Raw genomic sequence first — 19,022 nt, forward strand, 5'->3', positions numbered from 1 at the left:
GATTCAACTAGGCCCACATTGTTTCAGAAGTTTCCCATTATTTTCTTGAGCGATCATTAGTCTTACCGTGGTCTCCCAAATCCCCCTAAAGTTCCCTCTCTATCTACAATTCTCTAATGGGGTTTCTAAGCTAACTATTTGATCATCTTATTGGGCTTCCCTGGTAGGTCAGCTGGTAAAGAATCCACGTAAGATGCAGGAGACCCCGGTTCAATTCCTGGGTTGGGAAGATCCACTGGAGAAGGGATAGGCTACCCACTCGAATATTCTTGGGCTTCCCTGGTGACTTAGCTGGTAGAGAATCCCCCTGCAGTGCGGAAGACCTGGGTTTGATCCCTGGTTTGGGGAGATCCCCTGGAGAAGGGAAAGGCTACATACTCCAGTACCCTGGCCTGGAGAATTCCATGAAGTATCTAGTCCATGGGTTCACAAAGAGTTGGACATGTCTGAGCGACTTTCACTTTCACATTCTGTCCCTGAACTTCCCATGTGGCGCTAGCTATAAAGAACCCGCCTGCCAATGCAGGAGATGTAAGAGATGTGGGTTGGATCCCTGGGTCGGGAAGATCCCTTGGAGGAGGGCATGGCAACCCACTTCAGTATTGTTACCTGGAGAATCTCATGGACAGAGGAGCCTGGGGGCTACAGCCCACAGGGTTGCAAAGAGTTCAGTAGGACTAAAGCAATTTAGAACACACACATGCATTCTGTCCCTATCACTTCTAGGCCCTTTCTAGTTAGGGTTAGATTACAAGAACCCAGTGGTAGGGACAGAATGACAAGATAAAATAGGTGATTAAATAGTTAATCCCACTAGGGATTTTCTATAAGCAGAAAAATATGGGAGACCCCTGTAAGTTAATGATTACTTGAGAAAGCAGGTTTGCCTCACCACAAAACCAAGCAGGGTTGCTTAGCAACAGAACCATGCAAGAGAAGCATGGGACACACCAACAAACAATAAAACAATGGTGGCAAGAGACCCACATCCTGCCCGGTGATCCCTCCGAAATGCTCTCTGCAGGCGTAAAAAACAGTAATTTGTGGACCTAGCTTGACCACACGGGGACAAGAAAACTCCCCTGCTCAGCCTGGAGGAGCTAATGATGAAAACATGATGTCTACTCAAGAAAGACAAAGGAGGTCTTCTCCTCTTTCCCCTTTTCCTTTGATTATAAAGCTGTAGCCAACTAGTTCTTGGGGCATGGCATTTCTTGTCCACCTGCTGGTAAGCCTCACAAGTGTTCTATTCTAATGAATCACTTTTTATCTGCCACTTTGCCCTTGTTGAATTCTTCTGTGCACTGAGACATAAAGGACTATAGCACTGGAGCTCTTCAGAGACCCCCTGAATGACACCAATCAGTTTCACATGTTGTGTGATTAACACACATGACTGGAAATCTTAGATATTGCCAAGGACAAAAATTGGAAAGAAATTAAAAAAAAAACCCTCAATATAAGCTCGCCATTAATGAACAGAATGACGTTTGACAAATCATGTCTCAATTGCCAAATATGCTATTGAAGTAAGTACAGCTCTTCACAGTTTGTCACATTGGGACTAAGGATTAATTTAAAAAATTAAAAGTGAAAGCATTTTATACGAATGACGCGCTACATAAATGCTAGCTATAAAGCAATTATGATTCACTACCTAGTGCATATCGATTAAACATAAAGGGGAAAACACTTTCAAAAATTTCTTTTTGCCTTTCTTAAAGCTTTCTATACGAAAGAAGCCCCCCCAAAAGCACAAAGCACATGCGCAATGCGTTCCACTGCCGAAGAAAGGCTGGAAAAGAGAACGGAGGCCGGGCCTCTACCCCCCCTCCCCCGACCCCGGCCTTTCCTAACAGCTCCGCCCCTCGAACGCCAGACTGCGCCTGACGTCAGGTGAAACTTTACTTCCGCTTCCGGCAACTCACGTTTCTCTTTCCCTGTCCGGCTGGAAAGATGGCGTCCCGCAAGGAAGGCACCGGTTCATCCGCCACCTCTTCCAGCTCTACCACCGGCGCTGCAGGCAAAGGCAAAGGCAAAGGAGGATCCGGAGATTCAGCCGTGAAGCAAGTGCAGATAGATGGCTTGGTGAGTGGAGTTCCTTTTCTCCCAGCCCACGTGGGGAGCTCAGTTCCCAGCCCGGTCTTGCCAGGCGTGCTTTCCGGCAGTCTCCCCTCTGGGCTTGCCGAAGCTGGGCCAAGGTTTTCCCGTAAAACCTTCTTTCTTTATCTTCACTTTATGTTCGGAAGACGCGGCTACCTTCTCTGCCGTCTCATCAGGGAATTGAGGACTCAGAAAGTGGACCTGGGCTCGGGTGTGTGTGTGTGACAGATTCTTGGGCGCTTGTTTTGAGATGCTTGGGACAGGGTTTTTGGAGAATGACTATTCTGGGAGGCAAGTAGGAGACGGAGGTGTCTAGAAGGATATAGGGCTTTTGGAAGGGAAGAGTAAACTTTGTTTCCCTGTTGGGATCTGACATAAGTGGAGATTAGTTTGAGCCTGTGGTTCAGCGGTTACGTGAAACCGCGTTATTGGAATAAATACCTTATGTTGACTTCTTTCCCTCTCTGTGTATATTGGAGTGCCTTGGGATTTGGGTTTAGGCGTCCTTCCACCTGGTCTCTGCTTGACAAAGCAGATGAAATCGCAACTCTGCTGTCAGACGGCTTGGCTTGAAATCCAGCGCTAAAATTAGCTGAATGACGTCGGGCATATTATTAATCTCTTTGTGCTTGGAAAGTTAAATGGTAAGAGGTGTTAACATGTACTTTTAGCTGCTGTTGTTACATTTGCAAAAGTTACAGTAGTAGGCTTTCTTTAAGGCCGTCTTTTCAAGATTTTAAATATTATTTGTATTCTGATAACTCATAGGTTTATGTTTCTTGTCAGACGTGGTTCTTGAATGCCACTCTTACTCATCTTGCTGTCACTGTTAGGATATCTCATAGGAACTTCAAACTTAATGTGTCCAAAATAAAATTTTTGACCCTTGCCCTGCTTCTCTCCCACGCATCGATCTTACCTCACTCTTTCCTATCTTAGTAAATAGAACTGCTATCTACCTGTTTGAAAAGTCAAAACATGAGCGTTAATGTATGCTTGTTCTTATTTTACCCTTGGCGTCCCGTCCCTGAGCAAATTCTATTGGTTCTACGTCCAAAATACATCAAATTTCCTTTGCTTTTCTTCTAGATTCCACCAACCACATCCACTTAAAATGTAGAATTCTTACTCAGTCTTCAAGGCCCTGCTACTATTGTCTCTTTCTTCAGACTCACCTCATACTTTCTTCTAGGCCTCAGTCACAGCTTTCAGTGTTATTTTCTCAGCCTGAAATACTGTCTGAAATATATTTTCCTACTCCGTGGCTTTTTTTGAGCCTTTAAGGTATTGGCTTAAGTGTCAGCATCTCAAGAGAGGCCTTGCCTAACTACCGTGTAAAACATAGCTTCATTCCCATTACTCTCCATTACATCACCTTTATTTCCTTCATAGCATTTTCCACTACTTGCAGTTGTCTTGTTTGTTTTCTTGTTTTTCCTCTCCCAGCAGAATGCAAGCTACTGAGGGCAGACAGGTATTATGACTTTTCATCTGTTACATTCCAAAACTGAATCACTTAGTTGAGATAGATGGGGTCGCTAAGAGTCAGACACGACGGAGCGACTTCACTTTCACTTTTCACTTTCATGCATTGGAGAAGGAAATGGCAGCCCACTCCAGTGTTCTTGCCTGGAGAATCCCAGGGACGGGGGAGCCTGGTGGGCTGCCGTCTGTGGGGTCGCACAGAGTCGGACACGACTGAAGTGACTTAGTAGCAGCAGCAGGATAAATTGATGAATGAAGTATTTTAGTTTCTTTTTGTAGTACTTCCATTTCATGTTCTGATACCTTTTTCTGTAGATTATTTTCATAGCATCTTGAATTGTTCTCTTAGCCTGCTTCAGTCCATCCTTCCTACTTTTATTAAAACATGCACTTTAATGTGAAAGTTCAGACATGGTTAACTTCCCTCTTGAAATGTTTTTAGTGCCTTTGCAATGAGTTGAAGGCTGACCAAGATGTCCTTGGCATTTGTGTTCAGGTTAACTTGCCATTGTTTCCATGCTTTGTAGGGATGGCTCATTCCAGCCATACAGGACTAATTTGCTTAGTCTGATGTTTAATCACATTTGTTTCTGGCACCTTGGCGATAGCCAGGGCCAGATTTCCTTTACTTCTTGAGCCTTTCTTTTCGAACCTTTAGTTTTGTTTCATCAATCTTTAATTTTACCTTTCTCTTAACACATGGCAGTTGTCAGACTTTTCCATATTAAAATGTCCAACCTCTTCTCTTTTTACTTAGCACTTTGTGTTCATTCTTGGGCTTCCCTGATAGCTCAATTGGTAAAGAATCCACCTGCAATTCAGGAGACCCTGGTTCAATTCCTGGGTCGGCAAGATCCACTGGAGAACGGATAGGCTACCCACTCCTGTATTTTTGGGCTTCCCTTGTGACTTAGCGGCTAAAGAATCTGCCTGCAATGTAGAAGACCTGGGTTTGATCCCTGGGTTGGGGAGATTGCCTGGAGAAGGGAAAGCATGCCCACTCCAGTATTCTGGCTTGGAGAATTCCATAGTCCTCGGGTTGCAAAGAGTTGGACACGACTGAACGACTTTCCTTTGTGTTCATTCTTAGTCCCCATTTCTTTCCTTTGATTTCAGTGGTTAAACAGTTCATCTGTATTTGTGGTCTTCCATCTTTCTTCAACTCAGTGCTACTAGAATCTGCCATCACCAGTTTCTTGATTTAGTTTTTAAAAAGGTGATTGATAACATTAGCAAAGAACTGTAAAACAACAGGATATACATGTAAAATAATGTCTTTAATACATAATTTAAGTAATCACAGAATAAATATCCATTTACCTGCCTTTTAACTTGAGAAATAGAATTTTTAGTCTCTTTGAAGTCCTTTCCATTTCATCCTTTTCTCCCATCCCTTTTTTGTACCTGTAATCACTCTTGTGAGCTTTGTTTCAGTAATTTCTTGGTTTTCTTTATAGCTGTACCACACAGAGCATTCCCAAACGATTTGTTTACTTCGGCGTGTTTACATTAATAAAAAGGATGAAGTGTTAGTTAAATCATAGTGCATGTTCACCTATGTCTTGAATCATATATATATATATATATGTGTGTGTGTGTGTGTGTATCTCACACCATGATCTTGAGATTGTTCTGTTCTAGAGTGAGGAGCTCTAATTCATTCATTGTCATTACTACTTAACATTTCATTGCATGAGTAGAACATAATTTTCCTCTTCTACATGTTAATGGACAGTGAGATGACTTGCTTTCCTTGTGTGAAATGGTATCTCTCAGTGATGTTAACCGTCCATTCCAGTAGACTTGACAGCCTGTTTTTTACTGTATGTTGTGCAGTTGGTACTCGGTGTATCCTTATAGAATGGATGAGTGAATTGTCATTGTAGTCAGGTGATCTCTTTATTCCTAGGTAACATCAAGCTAATTCTTCCTATTGGACTTTTCACGTAAAAACCCTCTTTGATCCCCCTAAACCAGCCTGAATCTTAACGTTTCTTATGTATATTACACTTCTGATACTCCAGGTCTGGTCCAAGGACCAACAAGACAAGCAGAATTGGCCTTGCCTGGTAGCTTATTAGAAAGACACAAACACAGTATCTCAGAATTTTTCTTGATCTATTGTTCCAGGTGATTTGTAACATTTTAATGTTTGAAAGGTGCTGCTCTGGGCCACATCAATCTCTTCTTTTCTCTGAACTTTTTATTTTATTTTTTTTTTATTTTACTTTACAATTCTGTAAGAACTTTTTATTTTTATGGTGACATCTTGTGTTACTCATCTTGGCATGTGATCATATGCTGTTAATAAATGGTCTACGTATATTAAGGAGAGTCAGGAAGAGTACTAATTCAGTTCAGTCGTGTCTGACTCTTTGCGACCCCATGGACTGTATGCAGCATGCCAGGATTCCCTCTCCATCACCAACTCCCGGAGTCCACCCAAACCCATGTCCATTGAGTTGGTGATGCCATCCAACCATCTTATCCTCTGTTGTCCCCTTCTCCTCCTGCCTTCAGTCTTTCCCAGCATCAGGGTCTTTTCCTGTGAGTCAGTTCTTTGCATCAGTTCTTTGGCCAAAGTATTGGAGTTTCAGCTTCAGCATCAGTCCTTGCAATGAATATTCAGAACTGATTTCCTTTATGTACTGGTTGGATCTCCTTGTAGTCAAAGGGACTCTCAAGAGTCTTCTCCAACACCATAGTTCAAAAGCATCAATTCTTCAACGCTCAGCTTTCTTTATAATTCAATGCTTGCATCCATACATGACTACTGGAAAAACCATAGCTTTGACTAGACTAACCTTTGTTGGCAAAGTAATGTCTCTGCTTTTTAATATGCTGTCTAGGTTGGTCATAGCTTTTCTGCCAAGCGTCTTTTAATTTCATGGCTGCAATCACCATTTTGGAGCCCCCTCCCCAAAATAAAGTCTGTCATTATTTTCACTTTCTCCATCTATTTGCCATGAAGCGATAGGACCAGATGCCATGATCTTCGTTTTCTGAATGTTGAGTTTTAAGCCAACTTTTTCACTCTCCTCTTTCACTTTCATCAAGAGGCACTTTAGTTCTTTTTCACTTTCTGCCATAAGGGTGGTGTCATCTGCATACTGAGGTTATTGATATTTCTCCCGGCAGTCTTGATTCCAGCTTGTGCTTCATCCCGCCCGGCATTTTGTGTGATATACTCTGCATCTAAGTTAGATAAGCAGCGTGACAATATGCAGCCTTGACGTACTCCTTTCCCAGTTTGGAACCAGTCTGTTCTTCCATGTTGTTCCATGGTGCCTCTTGACTTGCATACAGATTTCTCAGGAGGCAGGTCGGGTGGTCTGGTATTCCCATCTCTTGAATAATTTCCCACAGTTTGTTGTGATCCACACAGTCAAAGGCTTTGGCATAGTCAATAAAGCAGAAATAAATGTTTTTCGATGAATCAGTGGATGTTGGCAATTTCATCTCTGGTTCCTTTGCCTTTTCTAAATCCAGCTTGAACATCTGGAAGTTCTTGGTTCGTGTACTGTTGAAGCTTGGCTTGGAGAATTTTGAGCATTTACTTTGCTAGCGTATGAGATGAGTACAGTTGTGTGGTCATTTGAACTTTCTTTGGTATTGCCTTTCTTTGGGATTGGAATGAAAACTGACCTTTTCCAGTCCTGTGGCCACTGCTGAGTTTTCCAAATTTGCTGGCATATTGAGTGCAGCACTTTCACAGCATCATCTTTCAGGATTTGAAATAGCTCAACTGGAATTCCATCACCTCCACTAGCTTTGTTTGTAGTGATGCTTCCTAAGGCCCACTTGGCTTCGCATTCCAAGATGTTTGGCTCTAGGTGAGTGATCAGATCACACCATCATGTTTATCTGGGTTATGAAGATCTTTTTTGTACATTTCTTATGTGTATTCTTGCCTCTTCCTTTTAATATCTTCTGTTTCTGTTTGGTCCATACCATTTCTGTCCTTTATTGTTTTCATCTTTGCATGAAATGTTTCCTTGGCATCTCTAATTTCCTTGAAAAGATCTCTAGCTTTTCACATTCTATAGTTTTCCTCTATTTCTTTGCACTGATCACTGAGGAAAACTTTATTATCTCTCTTTGCTATTCTTTGGAACTCTGCATTCAAATGGGTATATCTTTCCTTTTTTCCTTTGCCTTTAGTTCTCTTCTTTCCTCAGCTATTTGTAAGGCCTTGTGAGACAGCCATTTTGCCTTTTTGCATTTCTTTTCCATGGGGATGGTCTTGATCCCTGCCTCCTGTACAGTGTTATGAACCTCCATCCATAATTCTTCATGTACTCTATCAGATCTAATCCCTTGAATCTATTTGTCATTTCCACTGTATAATGGTAAGGGATTTGATGTAGGTCATATCTGAATGGTCTAGTGGTTTTCCCTACTTTCTTCAATTTAAGTCTGAATTTGGCTATAAGGAGTTCATGATCTGAGCCACAGTCAGCTCCTAGTCTTGTTTTTGCTGACTGTATAGAGCTTCTCCATCTTTGGCTGCAAAGAATATAATCAATCTTGTTTTTGGTATCCACCATCTGGTGATGTCCATGTGTAAAGTCTTCTCTTGTGTTGTTGGAAGAGGATGTTTGCTATGACCAGTGCATTCTCTTGGCAAAACTCAGTTAACCTTTGCCCTGCTTCATTCCGCATTCCAAGGCCAAATTTGCCTGTTACTCCAGGTGTTTCTTGACTTCCTACTTTTGCATTCCAGTCCCCTGTAATGAAAAGGACATCTTTTTTGGGTGTTAGTTCTAAAAGGTCTTGTAGGTTTTCATAGAACCATTCAACTTCAGCTTTTTCAGCATTACTAGTCGGGGTGTAGACTTGGATTACTGTGATACTGAATGGTTTGCCTTGAAAGTGAACAGAGAGCATTCTGTTGTTTTTGAGGTTGCATCCAAGTACTGCATTTTGGACTCTTCTTTTGACTGTGATGGCTACTCCATTTCTTCTAAGGGATTCTTGCTCACAGTAGTAGGTATAATGGTCATCTGAGTTAAATTCACCCATTCCAGTTCCTTTTAGTTCACTGATTCCTAAAATGTCAACATTCACCCTTGCCATCTCCTGTTTGACCACTTCCAGTTTGCCTTGATTCATGGACCTAACATTCCAGGTTCCTATGTGATACTGCTCTTTACAGCATCGGACTTTACTTCCATCACCAGTCACATTCACACCTGGGTGTTGATTTTGCTGTGACTCCGCCTGTTCATTCTTTCTGGAGTTAGTTTTTCACTGATCTCCAGTAGCATATTGGGCACCTACCGACCTGGGGAGTTTCTCTTTCAGTACTAGCAGGTATCCCTAAGTGAAGTTACCTGCCTCATGTAGGCAAACCTAAGTCCATCTGACTTTTTCATCTCAGGTTGCTTTCAAGACTTGGATGACCTGCAGACATCCTGGCCATAGTTTCTTGCCCTTAAGGTCAGAGAGCTTGTGAAATCCATTGCCTTTTTAAAAGGTTGCTTCTCTGTCTTGGCTGTTGTCAGCAGTGCTGCAGTGGATTTTTTTTTGTGTGTGTATCATTGCTTTACACCGCTGTGTCAGTTTCTCCTGTATTGCATAGAATCAGCCATATGTATACATACACGTGTCCCCTCTTTTTTAGATTTCTTTTCCATTTTGGTCATCATGGAGCCCTAGTAGAGTTCCCTGTGCTATTCAGTGGATTCTCCTTGGCTGTCTCTTTTATATATACTTGTGTATATATGGGCTTCTCAGGTGGTGCTAGTGGTTAAGAATTCCACCTCGATCTGAGTTGGGAAGATACCCTGGAATAGGAAACTGCATGCCACTCCAGTATTCTTGCCTGGAAGCTTCCTTCGTGCAGAGCAGCCTGGTGGGCTGTAGCCTGTGGGATTGTAAAGAGTTGGATATAACTGAGAAACTAAACACAAAGCACAAGTGTATATACGTCAGTCCTGATCTCCCAATTCACCCCACCCCCTCTTCTCCTTTGTTATTAATAAGTTTTTTCTCTACATCTGTATGTCGGTTTCTGCTTTGCAACTAAGATCATCTATACTACTTTTCTAGGTCCCACATATATGTGTTAATATGTAATATTTGTTTTTTTCTCTCTGACTCTGCTTGTATGACAGTCTCTAGGTTCATCTACTTCTTGGCAAATGACCCAGTTTCATTTCTTTTTATCACTGAATGATATTCCACTGCATTTGTATGCCACATCTTTATCCATTCCTTTGTTGATGGAGGCTTAGGTTGCTTCTGTGTCCTGACTGTTGTAAATAGTGCTGCAATAGACAGTGGGGTGCTTGTATTTTTTTTCAAATAATTTTTTGAAAATTAGTTTTAATCGGAGGATAATAGCTTTAAGTGTTGTATTGGTTTTTGCCATACAACACTGTGAATCAGCCAGAAGTGTACATACGTCCTCTCCCTCTTGAACCTCTCTCCCAGCACCTCCCAGCCCCCAGCCATCTGACGCGCTACGTTGTCACAGAGCATCAGGTTGAACTTCCTGTGTTACACAGCAATTTTTCCAATAGCTGTTTGTTTTACATATTGTAATATGAAGCATTCTGTGTAACAGACTTTAGGTTCGTCTACCTCAGTTCAGCTGAGTCACATCCATTCCTTTTTATGGCTGAGTAATATTTCATTGTATAAATCTACCACAGCATCTTTATCCATCCGTCAGTGGACAGCTATGTTTCTTCTGTCCTGGTTGTTGGAAATAGTGCTGCAGTGAACATTGGGGTTTATGTGTCTTCTTTTTAGATGTCTGTTTTGAATTACGGTTTTCTCTGTGTATACTATGCCGAGTCGTGGGATTGCTGGGTTATGTGATAGTTCTGTTTTTAGTTTCCATAGTGGCTGTATCAGTTTACATTGCCACCAACAGTGTAAGAAGTTTCACTTTTCTCCACACCCTTGATGGCATTTATTGTTTATAGAGTTTTTGATTGTGGCCATTCTGATTGGAGTGAGGTGATACCTCATTATATTTTTGATTTGCATTTTTACCAGTGATTAGTGATATTGAACACCTTTTCATGTGTTTGTTGCCATCTGTGTGTCTTTGGTGAAATCTCTCTTCAGATCTTCTAAACATTTGATTGGGTTGTTTGTTTTTTTTTGTATTGAGCTGCATGAGCTATTTGTATTTTGGAGATTAATCCTTTGTTGGCAATGTTTTTTCCCATTTTGAGAGGTTTCTTTTTGTCTTGTTTATGGTTTCCTTTGCTTTTAAGTGCAAAAACTTTTAAGTTTAATTAGGTCCCATTTGTGTATTTTTTATTTTTATTTTCATAACTAGGAGGTGAGTCAAAAAAAGGTCTTACTGTGATTTATGTCAAACAGTGTTCTGCCTATTTTACCCTTAAAGAATTTTATAGTGTCTGGCTTTACATTTAGAGCTTTAATCTATTATAAATTTGTTTTTGTGTATGGTGTTAGGAAGTGTTCTAATTTCATTCTTTTACATGTAGCTGTCCAGTTTTCCAACCACCACTTATTGAGATTGTCTTTTCTTCATTCTTCTATTCTTACCTCCTTTGTTATAGATTAAGTGATCATAGGTGTGTGGGTTTATGGCTGAGCTTTCTAGCCTGCTCTACTGATCTTTCTCTTGTTTGTTTTTTTTTTTTTTGTGCCAGTACCATGCTGTCATGATGACTGTAGCTTTGTAGTATAGAGAGCCTGATCCTTCTAGCTCCGTTTCTTTCTCAGGATGATTTTGCTGTTTGGAGTCTTTTGTGTTTCCATAAAAATTGTAAAATTTTTTGTTCCAGTTCTGTGGAAAATACCGTTGGTGGTTTGACAGGGATTGCATTGAATCTGTAGATTGCTTTGGGTAGTATAATCAGTTTCAGAATATGGGTTCTTCCAGTCCAAGAAGATGGTATATCTTTGTCTGTGTCATCTTTGATTTCTTTCATAAGTATCTTAATAGTTTTCTGCATAGAGATCTTTTGCCTCTTTAAATAGGTTTTTCCTAGGTATTTTGTTCTTTTTGTTGCAATGATAAATGGAATTGTTTCCTTAATTTCTGTTTCCAATCTTTCATTGTTAGTATAGGAGTGCAAGAGATTTCTGCTTATTAATTTTGTATCCTGCAACTTTACTGAATTAATTCATTAGCTGTAGTAATTTTGTGGTAGCATTTTAGAATTTTCCGTGTATACTATCATGTCATCTGCAGACAGTGACAGTTTTACTTCTTTTCCAATTTGGATTCCTTTGATTTCTTTTTCTTCTTTGATTGCCGTGGTTAAGATTTCCAAAAGTGTGTTGAATAGTAGCGAATGTGGCACCCTTGTCTTGTTCCTGATCTTAGAGGAAATGTTTTGTTTTTCACCATTGAGGAGGATGTTTGCTCTGGGTTTGTAATATAATGTATAGCCTTTATTTATGTTGAAGTAGGTTCTCTCTATGCCTATCTTGTGGAGAGTTTTTATCATTAAATGGGTGTTGAATTTTGTTGAAAGCTTTTTATGCATCAGCTGAGATGAACATATGGTTTTTGTTTTTCAGTTTGTTAATATGGTGAATCACATTGATTGATTTGTATATATTGAAGAATCCTCACATTCCTGGGATAAATTCCACTTGATTATGGTATATGATCCTTTTAATGTGTTGTTGGATTCTGTTTTCTAGTGTTTTGTTGAGGATTTTCGTATCTATGTTTATCAGTAATATTTGGCCTGTAATTTTCTTTTTTTGTGATACCTTTGTCTGGTTTTGGTATCAGGGTGATGGTGGCCTCCTAGAATGAGCTTGGGAATGTTCCTCCCCCTCTGCAGTTTTTTGGAAAAGTTTGAGAAGGATGGGTGTTAGCTCTTCTCTAAATATTTGATAGACTTTGCCTGTGAAGTCTTCTGGTCCTGGACATTTGTTTGTTGGAAGATTTTAATCACAGTTTTAGTTTTATTACTTGTGATAGATCTGCTCATATTTTATATTTCTTCTTGGTTCGGTCTTGGAAGGTTGTACCTTTCTAAGAATTTGTCCATATTTTCCAGGTTGATCCTTTGTATTTCAGTCGTAACTCTTTCCTTTTCACTTCTAATTTTATTGATTTGAGTCATCTCCCTTTTTTTCTTGATGAGTCTGACTAAAGGTTTATTAATTTTGGTCCTCTTCTCAGAGAACCAGCTTTTAGTTTCATTGATCTTTGCTGCTGTTTTCTTTGTTTCTATTTCATCTATTTCTGCTCTGATCTTTATGGTTTCTCTCATTCTCCTAACTTTAAGTTTTATTTGTGCTTTCTCTAGTTGCTTTAGGTGTAAGGTTAGATTGTTTATTTGAGACTTTTCTAGTTTCTTGAGGTAGAATTGTATTGCTATTATATAAACTTTCCTTTCGGAACTGCGTTAGCTGCATCCCATAGGTTTTGGTTCGTTGTGTGTTTTTGGTCATTTGTTTCTAGGCTTTTTCACATTTCCTATTTGATTTCTTCAGTGATCTCTGGGTGGGGGTGTGTGTGTGTGTGTGTTAGTCGCTTAGTTGCGTCTGACTCTTTGCGACCCCATGGACTATAGCCGGCCAGGCTCTTTTGTCCGTGGGATTCTCCAGACAAGAATACTGGAGTGGATTTAGTAGCATATTGTTTAACCTCCATGTGTTTGTGTTTTTTATTGTCTTTTTTCTGCTGTAATTGGTTTCTAATCTCATAGCAGGGTGGTCAAAAAGGATGCCCGATATGATTTCAGTTTTCTTAAATTTACTGAGGCTTGATTTGTGACCCAAGATGGGATCTGTCCTGGAGAGTGTTCCATGTGCCCTTGACAAGAAAGTGTATTTTGCTGCTTTCAGATGGAATGTCCTCTAAACATCAGTTAAGTGTATCTGGTCTAATGTGTCTTTTAAAGCTTGTGTTTCCTTATTATTTCTTCCTGAATAATCTATACATTGGTATCAGTTCAGTGACTCAGTTGTGTCCAACTCTTTGTGACTCCATGGACTGCAGCATGCCTGGCTTCCCGGTCCATCACTACTCCGGGAGCTTACTCAAACTCCTGTCCATTGAGTCGATGATGACATCCAACCATCTCATCCTCTGTCATCCCCTTCTCCCACCTTCAGTCTTTCTCAGCATCAGGGTCTTTTCTAGTGAGTCAGTTCTTCTCATCAGATGGCCAAACTATTGAAGTTTCAGCTTCAGCATCAGTCCTTCCAATGAATATTCAGGACTGATTTCCTTTAGGATTGACTGGTTGAATCTTCTTGGAGTCCAAGGGACTCTCAAGAGTCTTTTCCAACACCACAGTTCAAAAACATCAATTCTTCGGTGCTCAGCTTTCTTTATAGTCCCAACCCTCACATCCATACATGACTATGGAAAAACCATATATAGCTTTGACTAGACTGACCTTTGTTGGCAAAGTAATGTCTCTGCTTTTTAATATGCTGTCTAGGTTGGTCATAGCTTTTCTTCCAAGGAGCAAGCATCTTTTAATTTCATAGCTGCAGTCACCATCTGCAGTGATTTTGGAGCCCGAAAAAATAAAGTCTGTCACTGTTTTCACTGTCTCCCCATCTATTTGCCATGAAGTGATGGGACCACATGCCATGATCTTCGTTTTCTGAATGTTGAGCTTTAGGCCAACTTTTTCACTCTCCTCTTTCACTTTCATCAAGAGGCTCTTTAGTTCTTCACTTTCTGCCATAAGGGTGGTGTCATCTGCATACTGAGGTTATTGATATTTCTCCCAGTAGTCTTGATTCCAGCTTGTGCTTCATCCAGCCCAGCGCTTTTCATGATATACTCTGCATATAAGCTAAATAAGCAGGGTGACCATATACAGCCTTGATGTACTTCTTTGCCAATTTGGAACCAGTCTGTTGTTCTATGTCCAGTTCTAACTGTTGCTTTTTTACTTGCGTACAGATTTCTCAGGGAACAGGTCAGGTGATCTGGTATTCCCATCTCTTTAAGAATTTGCCCCAGTTTGTTGTGATCCACATAGTTAAAGGCTTTGGCGTAGTCTGTAAAGCAGAAGTAGATGTTTTTCTGAAACTCTTGCTTTTTCAAAGATCCAGCAGATGTTGGCAATTTGATCTCTGGTTCCTCTGCCTTTTCTAAATCTAGCTTGAATATCTGAAAGTTCACGGTTCACGTACTGTTGAAGCCTGGCTTGGAGGATTTTGAGCATTACTTTGCTAGTGTGTGAGATGAGTGAAGTTGTATCCTTTGGTATAAGTGGAGTGTTAAAATCTCCCAGGGTTACGGTGTTACTGTTGATTTCCCCTTTTATGGCTCTTACTAGCTTTTGCCTTTTGTATTGAGGTGCTCCTGTGTTGGGTACATCAGTATTTATAGTTGTTTTGTCTTTTTGGATTGATCTTTTGATCATCATATAGCGTCTTTCCTTGTTTCTTGTAATAGTCTTTGTTTTAAAGTCTGTTTTGTCTGACATGAGTGTTGCTATTCCAGCGTTCTTTTGATTTACATTTGCATGAATTATCTTTTTCCATCCCCCTTCTTTCAGTCTGTCTGTGTCCCTAGGCCTGAAGTGGGTCTCTTGTAGGCAGCGTGTATATGAGTCTTGCTTTTGTATCCATTCATCCAGTCTGTGCCTTTTGGTTGGAACATTCAACCCATTTACACTTAAGGTAGTTATCGTTATGTATATTCCTGTTATTGGAGAAGGAAATGGCAACCCACTCCAGTTCTCTTCCCTGGAGAATTCCAGGAGCCTGGTGGACAGAGGAGCCTGGTGGGCTGCTGTCCATAGGGTCACACAGAGTCGGACATGACTGAAGCGACTTAACATGCAGGCATGCATTGGAGAAGGAAATGGCAACCCACTCCAATATTCTTGCCTGGAGAATCCCAGGGACAGAGGAGCCTAGTGGGCTGCCATCTATGGGGTCGCACATAGTTGGACACGATTAAAGCGACTTAGCATCAGCAGCATATTCCTATTATGATTTTATTAATTGTTTTGGGCTTGTTTTTGTACGTCTTTTATTTTTTTCCTAGTGTTTCCCACCTAAAGAAGTTCCTTTAGCATTTGTTGTAGACTACTGATTTCTTATCTTTTGCTCTCTTGTCGCCTTTGGCTTCAACCAACTCTGTTATGATTAGAAGTTCTGATCTTAATGTACAGGATTTCACAAGTTTATCCAGCTCTTTTCAGCCTTGGCAACCCTTTTCTGGGCCTTTAGCCCCAGTGTTGGGAAGAAAAGCCTCTATAAAGCATTAGGCTTTGAAGATGGTGTTTGTCAGTTCTTATTTTTTGTGGTCAGATTCTCTTACCTTACCAGGCTGACTTTAGATAGTCTTTTAGATAAAACTTTCTGATTTTGGCACTTACATGAAAACTTGGTTGCATTTGCTTTTCTCTGGGTAATTAGTTCATAATTTTGTTGTAAAATATCATATTGGAGATGGTAAAAGCATCTGCTTGCAGTGCGGGAGACCCAGGTTCCGTCCCTGGATTGGGAAGATCCCCTGGAGAAGGAAATGGCAACCCACTCCAATACTCTTGCTTGGAAAATTCCATGGATGGAGGAACCTTGTAGGCTACAGTCCACGGGGTCGCAAAGACTCAGACACGACTGAGCGACTTCACTTTAACTTATCATGTATACCTGTGGCCGATTCATGTTGATGTATGACAAAATCCATCACAATATTTTAAAGTAATGATACTCCAATTAAAATCAGTGAATTAAACTGTGTAAAGTGAAAATAAAAGAGAAAAAAATAAATTGTGGTACTTGAATATTATTTCATTTGGCTCAACATGGGAAAATAGAGAATAGCTTTATTTTTTTCTCTGCAAACTACTGTTTGTACAAGATCATTCTTAATAGAAAATGATTATCTCCTGTAAAGATTAGACTTGATAGCAAAGTATAGTATAATTTACAAAGCCATCTATTTGATGAAAACTACTTGTTTCATCAAAACTGAAAGGGCTAAAGTGGTACTGGTATATACAAGCATCATATTCTGGAGTTTATTGATTTTGGTACCAAGCCCAAGCATACAAGGAAAAAAAAAAATGAATTCAGTGAAATAGTGGTAGCTGAGTATTAACTTAATAAAAGTATAAAGCTTTTTCATTCTTTGAGTCTGAATATTAACTGTACTTTGACATAAAATTTTAAGGATTTATTTTTCTCTCAAGTACCTAAATACCTATAGGTATTCATTGTATCCTGATGATTAATATGAAACTTTTTTTTCCTCAATACCATTACCTTCTATCTTGTCTCCAACTAGTTTTCATTTCATGTAAGTAGCAGATGTTTGTTGTATATATGGGATAGCAATAATTACTAACACTAGATGTTTTAGAAAACAAAACATACATTCATAAAAATCTGGAGAAATATAAAAAACAAAGATAATTAGTTTATAAGCTCATGACTTGAGGGTTATTACACCATTAAGAGTTTGTAATTTAACATTTCTCTATTTTTCAAATGCTTTAATAAATTGGATAAAATAAAATACCTATAAAATAAATAGGTATTTGATAAATACCTAGCATTGAAGTTAATGAGTTAAAGAAGCTTGTGCATGTTTTTAAGCATATTAAGCATGTTGCCAAACTGCTCTCTAAAATAGTTGTGTAGTTCAGTGTGCTTTCCCACTTATAGAGTATCAAGTGCTGTTGGTTGGCACCACTGCCAACTGAAAGTTATGATTTCTTAATCCTTCTTTTTAAAATTAAATATGCCTGTTAGTATGCTTGTTACAGTGTGATTCATCAGTTTGGTAAATATTTCCTGTCTGATAATGATAACACTCACATGTATGCCCAGATCACCCAGTCTTCTGGTGTTATCTTTGTCCCTTAGAGTTTCCCTTGGATTCTCTTAAGATCACTTACTTAGTAGCAAAAGCCCTTTGGAAAAAAGTCATTACACAAAATAAAATCAAAACTTTATAGCTTGACTTTGAAGGTGCTCTTTATCTTCTGTTCACAGCCTTCAAACGAGGACTTGTAGGTATACTGCTTTCAAGTTTGGTTTAAGGGTAACCTTTAAAACAAGACCAGCATCTTTTCCTTTGGAATAGAAGAAAACCCCTTTTACATTTTGTACAGAAATGCATCATCTTCAGTTTTGTTCTGAAGGCCCTCTTGAGGATAAAAAGCATGAATAACCACCTCCTCCTGGGGTTATTGTGGTATACTTTTTATGCTGGAAAATTGAAGTGTTTTTAATATATTAAATCTATTTCATTAAACAGCCATTTTGCTGGGTATGCATGGTTCACAAATCAAAAGGCAAAAAAGAATAGGTAATGAAATTGTCACTTTCATTTCTATTTTCAGTCACCCTCTTCCTAAGGGAAATCCTATTTACTCTTTTTTAATGTTTCTTTCTGGACCTGTTTTAGCAAATATTGCATCCTGTTAAGGAAGCAGAAATAAACTGTAATAGAAGCACCTAAAAATCACCTTAAGGCTTGCTGATTAAGCAGTGGCTCATGCTTCTGAATATAATAAAATTAAACTGTATTAGGAAGCTGACAGCTTATGAGAACTTTGAAATTTTTTTTGTTTTGTATGAGAGGAAATTTTGTTCCATCTAACTCTTTTACCTTAGGAACATTATCTGTTAGCTATATGTGAGGAAATTTGCTGATTAGTTATATATATTGAGTTGGTAAAGTAAAAACTTAATGTTATAAGTTAAACATCCTTATCAGTTAACATCTAATTGAAATTATACATTTGTATGTTCAGTTGCATCATTGTACTTTCTCATGACTCGTTTTTATGATGAGAGCAGAGCTGTTCTCTTGACTTGCTTGAGGTTGCGTTGTCCTTCTTCCCCTTTGCCCAATAGTTATTAGTTGATTTAACTTTAAAACTGTGGGCCATCAATGAACATTGATACAGGAGAATAATTACAAAATGTTTTTTCAACTGCAGTATTATAGAAATGATATTGATTAAGTGTATTGTAATGAATCCCATATGTGTCAGGAGCAAAATATCTTTTTTTTCCCTTACTGAAGTTACTTGAATTTCTTTCACATCAAAACTTAACAGCAGTGATTTAAATCCTATTTATTATTTGACTCAGCCCTTTATGAAATAGAACCCCATCCCACTTGAGCCATAAAATGTGTTAAATTTAAGACTAATGCTGCTTTCTGCTTTTTGAATTTACATTTTGGCAGTAACTACCTTCTTTGTTCAGTGCTAGAAAAAAATGATCCAGGCTTAACCAAATAAGAAATCTGCCAAGTTCACAGATCAGTCAGTGAGAGAAGCCAGAATTAAATGAAAGTCTAGATATTGACTTTACCGAATATGCTAAGGGGAGATTCTGTGGCATTACAATTTCTCTGAGACTTAAATTCTTTTACTGTAATAGTTGTTCTTTGACGGTGATTGATGTGAGAAATTCAGGCTGTGGACCTTACCTCCCAGAATCTATACAACTGGAATAAAGCCAGCTAAGAATCATGCATCCTGTCTGACCTC

The 19,022-nt window shown here is 39.3% G+C and overlaps 1 protein-coding gene across 1 annotated transcript in view; it reads left to right on the top strand.

Moving 5' to 3' along the window:
* The first annotated feature begins 1,901 nt into the window (after positions 1-1,901).
* EIF3H (eukaryotic translation initiation factor 3 subunit H) overlaps positions 1,902-19,022 on the top strand; it is a 99,561-nt gene continuing 82,440 nt past the window's right edge. The window contains exon 1 of the mRNA XM_040261804.1: positions 1,902-2,088. Within this exon, the coding sequence (XP_040117738.1) occupies positions 1,957-2,088 (132 nt within the window). The 5' untranslated portion in view covers positions 1,902-1,956. The remainder of the gene's footprint in view (positions 2,089-19,022) is intronic.

This window comes from Oryx dammah, unplaced genomic scaffold (genome assembly GCF_014754425.2).
Source record: "Oryx dammah isolate SB20612 unplaced genomic scaffold, SCBI_Odam_1.1 HiC_scaffold_19, whole genome shotgun sequence".
NCBI lineage: Eukaryota > Metazoa > Chordata > Mammalia > Artiodactyla > Bovidae > Oryx > Oryx dammah.